Raw genomic sequence first — 12,414 nt, 5'->3', positions numbered from 1 at the left:
AAAAGGTGATGCCCAGGGTCTGGGTCTCAGCTCCATACCTGCTATGGGAGCTTGGTGGAGTGAGCACAGGCTCTGAGACTCAGTGTCTACCACTGCACTGGGAGGGGTGTGTGAAGGGAGGGGGGCTTGGAAAGCCCTGGCAGGAGATGAGAGTGCTGCAGGAAGACACCTCGCTCCCTGGGGTCAGGTTACACCTTTCAGCCCACGGCAGAGGGCTCGGGTCAGAAGGCCTGCTGTGACTCCTCACCCCGCCACTCGCTAGCAATGCGGCCTCCACAGGCCCTGTACACGCCTCTTCACAACTGCAAGAGGAGGCGGCAGCACCCACAAAACAGCAGGCTGGAGAAAAAGGCCTCAGGGATGAGACCGGTGGCATCAGGAGCTGGAGGAGAGGGTGGGTGAGCTGAGCCCTGGAGATTCTCTGCAGCTCAGCTGCAAAATCGTACATATGATCCTTATCTCCCAGGGCTGTAGGGAGGGGAGGATCAAATGGGAACATGAGTAAAAACGCCTGACACATCGTAGGTTTTACTGAAATAAATGACTAACGACCCAGCAATCCCACTACCATCCACCCTGAGAAAACTATAATTCAAAAAGACACATGCACCCCAATGTTCATTGCAGCTCTATTTACAATAGCCAGGACATGGAAGCAACCTAAGTGTCCAGCGACAGATGAATGGATAAAGAAGATGTGGCACATATATACAATGGCGTATTACTCAGCCATGAAAAGAAACGAAAGTGAGTTATTTGTAGTGAGGTGGATGGACCTAGAGTCTGTCATACAGAGTGAAGTAAGTCAGAAAGAGAAAAACAAATACCATATGCTAACACATATATATGGAATCTAAAAAAAAGAAATGGTTCTGAAGAACCTAGGGGCAGGACAGGAATAAAGACGCAGACGTAGAGAATGGACTTGAGGACACGGGGAGGGGGAAGGGTAAGCTGGGACGAGGTAAGAGAGTGGCATGGACATATATATACACTACCAAATGCAAAATAGATAGCTAGTGGGAAGCAGCCACATAGCACAGGGAGATCAGCTCAGTGCTTTGTGACCACCTAGAGGGATGGGATAGGGAGGGTGGGAGGGAGACGCAAGAGGGAGGGGATATGGGGATATATGTATGGCTGATTCACTTTGTTATAAAGCAGAAACTAACACACCATTGTAGAGCAATTATACTCCAACAAAGATGCTAAAAAAAAAAAAGAAAGAAAGGCCTAGCCCTGAGGCTCCTTCACATGCGTATGTATACACACACACACACACACCCCACAGTTATTCTAGGAGGTGCCTGGAAGACTCCGCCTGGGACAGAAAAAGCCAAAAAGTAGCTACATATGGAGCAAAGTTGAGAGTGGCAGGCGGACACAGGAAGAGCTGCAGCTGCACTAAAGCGACAGGCTATGGAAAGACATTAGCCACCAAGCAACTGTCCTTGTGCAAAGAGAAGTGCTGCTGGGTAACTGCCACCAAGTGTGCTCCTGGCAAGTCCTGGCTACCCTGCCACCTCCTCTTTGGCCTGGCAGAGACAGGCTCCATCTGAGCAGGGGACAGGGCAGTTGCTGGCCCTTTGCAGGCTCAGGCAGCTGAGCCAAGGCAGGTGTCTCTGGCCACACTCTTTCCGCTCTCGCAAGTTAGCCTGAGTCCAGGGCGACAGACAGGTTCCCGTCATCCTGGAAGGGGACCCCTGGAGGAAGCCTGGACCCTGAAGGAAGCCCAGGTCCTGTACGCAGGCTCTCCTCTGCAGGCCCAGCAGGTTTCAGCCCTCTCTTTCCCTGGGCTCCCCTTTAGTTTTTTCTTCCTCTTCCCCTCGTTTTCATGCAGTGCCCCTTCTTGCTTTAATACTCCTAAATAGTAAGTTTTTTCTTGTCTCTTCCTTTGCCATTATTATTACTCTTCAGATCCCCACACCCGCCCCCCCAACACACATTCTTTAAAAAAATCTTCCTTCTTATTTTTCTTTCTCCTGGGGGAAAAAAAAAAAAAAAAAGCACAAACCACACACCCATTCTGAAGGGTGGGAAACCTGAGAAGTCATAGGCTTCAAGAGCAAAGACTAATGCTGAAGAGCAGCTAAATTTAGTAGCTTCAAATACAAGGTGAGGTCTTCAAAAAATTTCAGGCTCCAAATGTGCTGTGAAAATCTCCCGGTTAGAATTCCTCCATGAAAGGCTGGCAGCTGCTCCAATGCTCACCTCTTGGAAATGGGGGTTTGGGAACTGGTCAGTACCCAAAGGTCCCTCCCCTAACACTCACTCTTAGAGTCAGCCAGTTGGTCCATTTTCTTAGAAACTCATGTCACCAAAGAGCCCTACTTCCCTCTGGGGACACACAGGAGGAAGGGCCATCTTCTTCAGGATGAACTAGAGCAACTAAGGTGGGCGCATTTCCTAGGAGCATGTGGAGAGGCTCGGCCACATGAGCTGGCAAAGCAGACAGGAAAGGCCAGAGTAGAGAGCGCTGTGGGGCGTGCACACACCACACCACCTTGCAGCTGCTTCCAGGGAGGGAGGAGGCCATCTCTTTTGCCCATGGGTCCTCGCCCTGTCTAATGACGTGGACACTCCTGTTACAGAGTTCATGTCATGAGCCAGACGCCGGGCAGTGGAGAGGACCACACACTTAGGTCCCTTTTAGGAAAATCAAAACTGGTGCCAGCTGGGTAGGAAAGAGGAACGATTTCCATGCCTTCTATAGCCACTCTATTTCCCTGGGGGAGGCGACATTGGGAACAGGACTGGGAGAAAGTGACCCAGAGAGGAAGCAGTGTCTCCTTTTTGGGCAGTTTTTAGGTAGCAAAGCGCCCTCCACCCCACCCTATTTGCCAAGAATAATTTAGGACGACTCCCTTCTAAAAGCAGAGGACTGAAACACAGAACTCTTGGGGCGTCCTGCTGACTCAAGGGCTCAGAGCTTACCATGAGCTGACGTGATTCAACGAGAAATGTATGTGAAAGCAAAGCAGTCTGCAAACTGCAGCATGCTGCCCAGTGGGCTCAAAGGGACACGTCAAAGGCCATGGTTGGCATGGCCTGGGGGTGCCCACAATGCCCTGAACCCTTGAGGAGCCAGTAGACAGGCATGGCACCCAGATAATATTTGGGTCTGAAGCTGCCTTCTCAGGCAGCAAAGAAACCTTATATAATGAAGTTAATATTACAGAGTACTTTTCTTTCCAGGGCAGGGTTCGCCTTTCCGGCCACCCAAAGGAGGCCTCCTGGTCACAGTATCACTTAGGATCTGATTTAGCTTCTGCGGATCATGCTGAATTATTCATTAGCTATGGATACTGGCCCAGCTCTGGGGTCCCGGTGGTGGGGTACCTGAAGTGAGCACACTCCCCAGATCCAGACTTGGAGGAAGGTCAGAGGGACAAAAGAATCAGGGGCATCAGACTCAGGATGCGGAAGATGTGGGTGCAGGAGCTGGGGCGGCGGGAGGGCTGGAGGCAAAGAACAGTCAGACAAGCTGCCTGCAACACCCCAGCGCCTGCCACTGGAGAGAGAAGGGAAGTCAGAGAAGGCTTCTGTTCCCAGGAACTTTGCTCACTGCCTCCAGCCCCCACTGCAGTTCAGGGGAGCCCTCGGTTCCCTGGGAGCCTAGAAGGAATGCAATGGGGTGTGTGCACGCATCACTGCTCCTGTTTCAGAGTCCTCTGCCCTGTGGCGCACAGAGAAAGCCCAAACTGTGCCTATGAAAAGAAAGAAGAAGCAGAGCAGGGATCAGGTAAGTGATACTGTATTTCCATTGCCTCATCTGGCACCAGAAGAGACCAGGGTCACGTTTCGCATCTCAGGGATGTGGTGCATCCAGAGAGGAATGTGCCCGGTGGCTGGGGAGACCTGTGCTAGCTGCCAGGACCCATGCCCACATCACCAGCGCTGGCTCATCATCATCTGGAACCGCTGACAGAGAGCTCCTCTTGCTGCTGTTATCAGCTCTGTTATCACCCAAACCTTGAGCACACCTTCCACTGGGGCGTGTCTGAGGGGGCTGAGGCTCCTGGGGGGAAGGCTGGGGGCCTGACTGCTGTCTCCCACCCGTGTCTGGGCTGGCAGCATCTCACCCCCCACCCCTGGGGCTGTGCTTAGAGTCAGGTGGGTAGAGAAGGCATGACATCAGGTCTTGCTAGGTAACTTGGACGTTATCTAACTTCACCCCCTGTACCTAGGGGAATTTTGTACTCCCAGAAGCCAGAGCTAATCTGGAGAGCACTGGGTACTTTCTATCTAGAAAGAAAGTCATGGATGTCAGTAGGGAAAAGACGAATAGAGGCTAGTTCCAGAGGCCAGCTGCCTGCTGGGGCAACTGAGTCCAAAACCCTGCTCTAAAGTCAAGAGGCTGCTGCTGCCTATGATCTCCGGTGTCAGAGCTTTAGGTAAGGGGTAGAGTCATTTTTTCGGCCCCTCCCCTGATTGGACAGGACCCCTAAAAAGCAAGGGGGCTTCACCTGAACATGAGGAACTCAAATCGGACTAAAGGAAGAACTTAACTCACCAGGTACCTCAGATATACTGGGCAACAGGGGCTTTTAATCACCGAGACAGGGAGCAGCGGTTCATGGCGAAGCACAGAGCTGCCCTGCCGTGGCCTGGCGGGCGGCTGGCAGCGTGGGCACTGCCTTGGGAGGCCCTCCTGAGGCCACTGGGCTGGCTGCCCCTCTGCCTAAGGAGCCTTTCCACACAGAGGAAGAGAGAAGGGAAGAGGGGATGAGAGAGGGTGGAAGAGGGGAACAGAGAAGGCAGCTGTCCTCCCCAGCCACTGCATGTGGGTCCAGGCTGGCACAGACCGGCGCATGTACACGAGCGACTGAACGGAAAGAGTGTAACGCAGCTCTAAAGGTGGATGCGTCTGTGTGGACAGGCCAATGGGCCAGCCGGACAGGGCCCCGTGGGCCTCCCACGGAACCTGGGCGACAAGCTCAGACACATCAGGAGGCCTCACAGATGAACGGTCCAGCCTCCCCCAGCTGCCGAGGGAACCTGTTCGGAAACCTCTCTCAGCAGAGCTGGCCCCACCCACCTCTGAACCGGTAGGCTTCCAGACATAAAAAAACCAGGCTCCTCGACACCTGCCAAGATCTGTCTTCTTGGCAAAAGCCTAGGGCTAAGGGCAGCCCCTCACTTGCCATTCCTCAGAGTAAACAGGGGTGCTTATTTATGCCCCTTATTTATTAGGGCAGAGGAGAAATCTTGTTGTTGGATAAATCCGGCGGAGGAGTGTACAGGACAGGCTGTCCAGAGTCTGCTCTGGTTTACGTGATGGGCGGAACGTCCCTGGTCTCCCCGTCTGGGGCCTGGAGATAACACCTCCCTGAGGCCACGGGGAAGCGTCCATCGTGGCATCATCTCCACACTCTCCCCCTCACCTCTCAGCACCTGGTCCTCTCTCCCGCCCTGCCTGCCCTCGAAGCCAGGGGGCAGCAGGCTGGCCTGTCGGTAAAGTCCTCCTGCCACTGAGCACTCCGTGCTGGTCTCCTAAGGCTCTGGACATCCTCTGTGAGCCTCAGGCTCCCACCACCCCAACCCATGCTGCTCCTCATCCTGTGGGGACCAGCCACGCTGCACAGATGGGGAAGGATGACCAGGGCAAGGTCAGGGGCCAGGCTGGTAGAGCTGGCTGTGAACTCAGCACTCCTGCACTCTTCCTCTCCCAAGACTCTCCAGCTGGAGCACCTTGCGCAAGCCTTCTGAATGCGGCGACAGCTGGAGAGAGCTTTTGAACAAGGCCGAGAGGCAATCAATGACCAAGCCAAACGTGGGAGAAAGGGAAAACAAGCCTCTGACCCCTGCAGGGGCTAATCCACTCTCTGAAAGTCTGGGAGCAGGTTATCAAGGCAGGACAGAAGAGTTGCTAGATTTTCCTGAGCGTACACTACGTTTTCTAGGGACTGCTGCTCAGCAAAAGAGAGACCGGGAAGTGGGGTGAGACTTATCTGCTGAGGAACCAGGAGGTCCAATTCCATTGCCACTGCACATATAACCAGTGGTTCCTGCTGAAAACTCCAGGGCCCAGATTTCCAGAGCTTACGGCCACACACAGACAGGGAACCCAGATGTCACCTGCATTCTCTATTTACCTGCCAATGCCCCAGTGCACCAATAATGATGGCTTAATTCTTCCACTTTATAGACATAAGACAGAGAGTGGTTATCTTGCTCAGTGTCACACAAATAGTAGAAAGCAGAATGGTGAGGTTGAGATGACAATTTGTTTTTGTTTTGAAAGGGGAATCATTTAAGAAACAACCTTGAAGACAACCAAGTAGATCTGGAGGGAACAAATGACAGGCGAACAACATCACTAAGACTGAGCTGCTTCCTGGGACTGTGAACCCTTCTCTGTGCCTCTGCTGCACCCTTGCTCTCCCTGGGGCTCCAGGTCCCCTACTTTCTTAGGGAGGGGCCAGGGTGAGCCTCACAGGACAGCTAAGGAACTTTAGCTGCCTCCAGGGTGTTTCAGTAATTCAACCCCTGATAGGGCCGGCTCTGGTCTGAAAGTCAGCTGCTAAGTTCTAAACAATGGCAAGGGGTGTGGGTAGTGGGGGAGGCTTATGAATTAAAAATAGATGCTAGTAATCACCAGGGAGCTTGCAGAGAGCATGTGGAGCTATGTTTACTAGAGAGAGAAGAATCCCTTCTATTCATGCCCAGAGACCAGGGTGGAACCACCACCAGCTTATCACACCAGCCAACGGCCTCTGGGTTTGGGGGAGTCAGCTGACCATGCAGGATTTACTGATGGCTGGAAGACCCCCTTCCTCAGGACATAGAGGCACCCCCTCTTCTCAGCATCCCCCAGGGCCACGCCCATCCCTGGGGGACAGTGCCAGATCAGAAAGGATGTATAACTGAAGGGGAAATTGCAACCAAGAGACAAAGCCACCGTCCTTGGGCTGAGGCAACCCGCTCATGATGGAAATTGCATAAAATGGTCCCTGGTGGTTTTAGTGACTTCAGATCTCAGTCTGGTCTTGTGGACATGCTAGAAACATGGGGTCTAGTCTCCTCTCTGCCATGAACTGGCTGGGTACCCTTAGGCAAGCAGCCTCCTGATTCCTGTAGGCCTCAGTCTGCTCATGTGTAAAATGGAAATAACAGTACCTGCTCTGACAACTTCACAGGGATGTTATTAGGAGTAACCAGGGAGTATATGTATGACAAAGCTTTGGAAAGATGAAATTTCTAAATAAGGATATAAAGGTCCTTATTAGGTCATAGGAATAACCATTTTCCCCATTCCCACCCTGAACCCAGGGACCCTTCCCCCAGTGAGCTCACCCAAGAGTCTCCTGGCCTGTCTTCCACCAGCAGCAAGAAGAGAACCCTGCCTGCCTCCTGGATACCGTGGGGACAGTGTAAAGACCAAACAGGAGCCTGCGGAGAAGCTCCCCAGCTGATGGGCTCCCCACCCCCTCCCCACTGCATTCCCAATCAGCAAACATCAACAAACCCTCACCAGCCTCCGAGAAAGTGCCCACCGCGCACCCACTCACACAGCCTCAGGACTACAAGGTTCCCACTCTCCCTCCTCGCTAAACAGCTCTAGGACCAGAGACCCTGGCTTGACAGGACTGTACTAATTTGACTTTTAAAATGCATCCGCTGACTCGGCAGTGAGAGGCGGACTTGGCAGCTGCTGCAAGCAAAATACTTGCTCACTGAGAATTCCCTGCGGTCCAGTGGTTAGGGCTCGGCACCTTTCACTGCCGTGGCCCGGATTCAATCCCTGGTCGGGGAACTAAGATCCCACAAGCCACGCTATGTGGCCAAAAAAAAAAAAAAAAAAAAATACTTGCTCATTAAGGGCTGAACAACTGGTTCATCCTGTGGGTCCCTCTGGGTCTCCCTTCCCTCCACAAGGCCACATTTCCCTTTCAGCCGACACATCCAGATCTCACTCTTGGCACAGACTTTCTCTGTAGTTGAAACTAAGCTTGCAGATGGTCCAGTGCCATCGTTTTAAATACTCTCTATATGCTGACAACCCCCAAGTGTCTGCCTCCAGCCTGGGTTTCTTCCCAAGACTCCAGACTCCAACATCTGACTGCTTATTTGGTCTCTCCATGTGGACGTTTAACAACCATCTCAAACGTAACGTGTCCAAAGACTAGCTCTTATTGCTGCCCCATAGCCCCTCCAGATATCTGGTCCGTGTGCTGTCTTTCCCAACTCAGTTAACGGCAATTTCTTCTTTCCAGCTGCCAGGCCAAAAACCTGTGAGCCATCTCTGCCTGCTCCCCTTCTGTCGTGCCCCAAATCCATCAGGAACCTTTGTAGCTTGATCTCTGAAGCGAATCCAGAATCCAGCCACTTCCCCCACTCTCACCCTGCAGCAAGCCACTGTCAGCTCACCCCTGGAGGCTTCCAACAGCTTCCTAGCCAGACTCCCTGCTCACGCTGTGGCTCATAGCCTAGTCTCCACAGAGCAGCCCAAGCGGTCTTCTTCAAGGGTGTCACTCATCTGTACAAAACCTAATGACTTCTCATCTCACTAGAGAAAAAAGTCAAAAGCCCTTTTCCTGGCCTACTAGTGATCTGTAGCCCTCCCTGCGCATCTTTTAAAAACTAACAAAAACCAGACTGCCTCAACCAATATTGGCCTCCTTTCTCCTCCCCGGAAGAGCTGACCCTCCACTTCCAGCATCTGCTCAATCTACTAAAACTGGCTACTTGCCACGGTTATCAATGACCCCCACTGCTTGATACTATCTATGTACATTTCCAAATCCAGATCTGACCTGTCACTCCTGCTGCATTTCACTCCGTTGAATACTTACTTCCTCCCTCTTTAAACTCCTTTCTCCTTATACTTCGGCATCATTCCTCTCCAGGTTCACTCCTGCAGACCTGGCTGCTCTGCCCCTTATACGTCGTCTCTGTCCTTGGTCTCAGCACCCTCGACACATGCCCTTCGACTGTCTCATCCGCACCCAGGATTTCAAGCTCAGTACTGGCTCCCAGAGTGCTCGCCCCAGCCCAGACCTCTCCCCCAAGAACCCCATTGCCAGTTGGTGCTCTTTAGATGGACAGCTCCCAAAGGCACCTGCAATTCAACATGTCCAAAAGTGAACACATCACTTGGCTCCCAAAACATGCTCCTTGGGCTTCCCTGGTGGCGCAGTGGTTGAGAATCTGCCTGCCAATGCAGGGGACACGGGTTCGAGCCCTGGTCTGGGAACATCCCACATGCCGCGGAGCAAGTAGGCCCGTGAGCCACAACTACTGAGCCTGCGCATCTGGAGCCTGTGCTCCGCCACAAGAGAGGTCACGATAGTAAGAGGCCCGCGCACCGTGACGAAGAGTGGCCCCAGCTCACCGCAACTGGAGAAAGCCCTCGCACAGAAACGAAGACCCAACACAGCCAAAAATAAATAAATAAATATTAAAAAAAAAAAAAACATGCTCCTGTGTTTCCTCAACTAAAGAATGCCCCATTCCTAAAGTTGCTAAGCCAGAAAACTAGAGTCCTCCTCTACTCCTCTTCCTTCGTCTTCCATGTCCACTTTCTCGCCTATACTGTCGATGAGAACTGCCAAAGGTCTTCTGAATTTATCTCTGCCTTTCCATCCTCACTGCTGCAGCCTAGACTCCGGCAATAGCTCCAATAACGGTTTCTTTGACTCCACTCCTGTCCCGCTTCCTAATCTACTGTCTACACTAAGACCCAAAGGGACCTCCTCCTGCCATTTTCCTGCCTAACACCCTTTGATAGCTTCACACTACCCCGGACTCAACATGGCAAGGCCTTTTGTGATCTAACCTCTGCCTACCTGTCAGCCTCCAAAAGTACTGGACGCTCCAACGACAATGAACCCCGGGCAGTCCCTGGCATCAGCTCGCTTGCCTTTGTACACACTATACCGTTCCTCCCCCCACCCTTCCTCCCAATTCTCTGGCTAAATTATACTCCTTCTTCAAGATTCAGCTCAATGGCTTCCTCTAGAAGGTCTTTGCCAACAAGCTCCCATATCCTCTATCACAGCCTCATCACCCTATCTTGTCCATTCACCAGCCTGTCTCCCCTCTATTCAGTGAGGACAGTACCTCCGGCTTATTCATTCTTATAGCACATAACAAGTATGCAAGAAATATCAATACTTATTATATGAATAAAAGAATGAATATAGAAATTCAGAAAGTACCAAACTAGATTTTCTCCTTACCCAACAGCCCTTCATGGACTCCTCCTCTATCTTCTTTGGTTGGTAACAATAATAAAAACCATACTGTGCCAGGCTCCATTCCAAGTATTTGACATATATGAACCCATTTAATCCTAGAGCAATTCTACTATTATTATCCCCATCTTCAATTGAGAAAACTGAAGTACAAAAAAATTAAGTGACTCAGGCAGGAAGTGGCAGAACCAGGGTTGATGCTAGTCTGTGCTCTCAACCACTGCATGTATTGCCTCTTGAGAGCATGTTTAAGGAAAACAAACCAACATTACTATCAGCCTGAGCAAAAGATAATTTTCAAAAACAAATCCCCAAACAAACAAAAATCAGCCTTTTGGGGATCATCTCTTGCTTTTGGCTTGTCCTATCTCTGGCTCCTTCCGTCAGACACACAACTCTGCAGGCGGCAGCGTGTCCACACCCACCAGGCCAGGCCCCAGCTCAGGTCCTCAAGGCCACAGGCCCCTGCGCAGGTGGCTCCTGCCTCTGAGTAGCCCCGACCCGGAAGGCCCTCCTCTTGCCCCGCCTCACCTTGTCGCTGAGACCCTCCGCCTCCTCGGCCAAGAGGTTGCCACCGTCAGCCAGCAGCAGGGCCGTGTCAGTGGTGGAAGAAGACCGGGGGCGGCACTGGTGCTGGTGCAGGATGGCGGCCAGGCTGCTGTCCTGGGGTGTCTTGCGCAGCAGGTGGGGGCTGCCACGCTGAGGCTCCAGGGAGCTGCTCTTGGTGCGCCGGCTACTGCCCCCGCTGCCGCCACTCCCACTGCTGCTGTGCAGGCTAGCACCCCGCTTGATGGAGGGCCGGGAGCGGATCTGCTGCAGCACGCGGTTGAAGGCAGTGGGCCTGGCGGGCAGGTCGTGCAGGGACATGGCGTAGGAGACGCGGTGCATCTCCGGGGAGCGCTCCTTCTCGTCCGGGGAGTCATGGTCGGACATGCCCTGCTGATGCTGCTGCTGGGAATCCTGAGACGTCTGATGCTCCCTCTCCCGTGACCGGCGGCGGCCGTGGAACAGGTGCTTGAAGCCGTGGCCAAACATGGAGCCCTCTGAGAGCTGCTGGATTTTCTTAAGGAGGAAAGATGAAGAACCTGGTGAGTGGAAAGCTCTCGAATGCCTAGTCGGTTGCGGGCAGAGGTGAGGGGTCCATTCCTGGGATATGAGTGTAGCTCCTACAGCCATCTGAATCTGGATGATCCCCATGAATGTCCTGTCATGCCTTAAAGGTCACCTTGCAGAAAGGTGGCAACCCAGACCAATTCCTCTCATTCACAAAGAAATGTACCCGTATGGCTTCCCACAGGACATTCCAAATCCACACATGGTTCAGGATTACTGGTCATGATATCCTTGTGGCTATAGTCTGGGGCTCAGTGGCACATGCGGGCAGCACTTGGCTCATGAGGTTTATCCCTCTGGACTGATTCTCCCTCCATCCCCTAGTCCCTTTCTCCTTCCAATTAGGTCCTTCCTCCAGATGCTCTTTTGGCCCACCAAGCATCCATTTCCAAAGACGCCTCATTGCAACACTCCCTGGGAAAATCAGGGTCATACAATCAGGTTATACAATTGTAGCAGATATTGCTAATGACCTACCCAATGACTATTCTCCTTTCTTTCTTACCAAATTGCACGGCCTTATTGTGCCATGCTAAAAATTCTTGCTTCATCAGACCCCCTTGCAGCTAGGAGTAGACACGTGACATAGTGTAGGCCAATGAAAAGCAAGGTGAGCGTTTCTGGGGAAACTTTTGCTTACCTAATAAAGGTACTAGCCCTTTTTACTTCTTCCCATCTGGAATGTGGAGGTAATGCCTGGAGATGCAGCAGCCACCTTGCAACTGCAAGTAACTGGCATGATGATGAAGACCTACACACAGATGGTAAAGCCCCCAACAACAGGCCTGGGAACTTGATGGCCCTATGGAATCACCAACCCAGCTGTGAATGTCTACCCTGGGATTCTTGGTTCATGAAATAAACAAGTCTATCTTTATCTATACAACTCTAGAATAATTTCCTCTTATTTATAGCCAATCTCATTCCTGACATAGCAATAAAATAAATTTTACTGAAGCTTCCGAGTTGGTGAATACTTCCACATGCCAGGAGGGTGGCACATCCCAGTCCCAGGGCCACAGAAGCTCCTGTACTCAAGACCTTCCAATCCTCACCGTATGTGCCTCTTCATCTGGCTGTTCATCTGTACCCTGTACAATAAACT

The 12,414-nt window shown here is 52.1% G+C and overlaps 1 protein-coding gene across 3 annotated transcripts in view; it reads right to left on the bottom strand.

The window, feature by feature from the left end:
- The window catches only part of TMCC2 (transmembrane and coiled-coil domain family 2), a 140,372-nt gene that overhangs the window by 12,906 nt on the left and 115,052 nt on the right, over window positions 1-12,414 (bottom strand). For 2 of the 3 annotated variants that reach the window (XM_059904740.1, XM_059904733.1), the window contains one exon: window positions 10,728-11,258. The exons of the other annotated variant lie outside the window; for it this stretch is intronic. In XM_059904740.1, the coding sequence (XP_059760723.1) occupies window positions 10,728-11,231 (504 nt within the window). In that variant the 5' untranslated portion in view covers window positions 11,232-11,258. The remainder of the gene's footprint in view (window positions 1-10,727; window positions 11,259-12,414) is intronic. 3 annotated transcript variants of the gene reach the window in all.

The sequence above is a fragment of the Balaenoptera ricei genome, chromosome 1 (genome assembly GCF_028023285.1).
Source record: "Balaenoptera ricei isolate mBalRic1 chromosome 1, mBalRic1.hap2, whole genome shotgun sequence".
In the NCBI taxonomy this organism is placed as follows: domain Eukaryota; kingdom Metazoa; phylum Chordata; class Mammalia; order Artiodactyla; family Balaenopteridae; genus Balaenoptera; species Balaenoptera ricei.
Note: the sequence above shows the minus strand (reverse complement) of the source record. Positions and strands in the feature narration are given on the sequence as shown.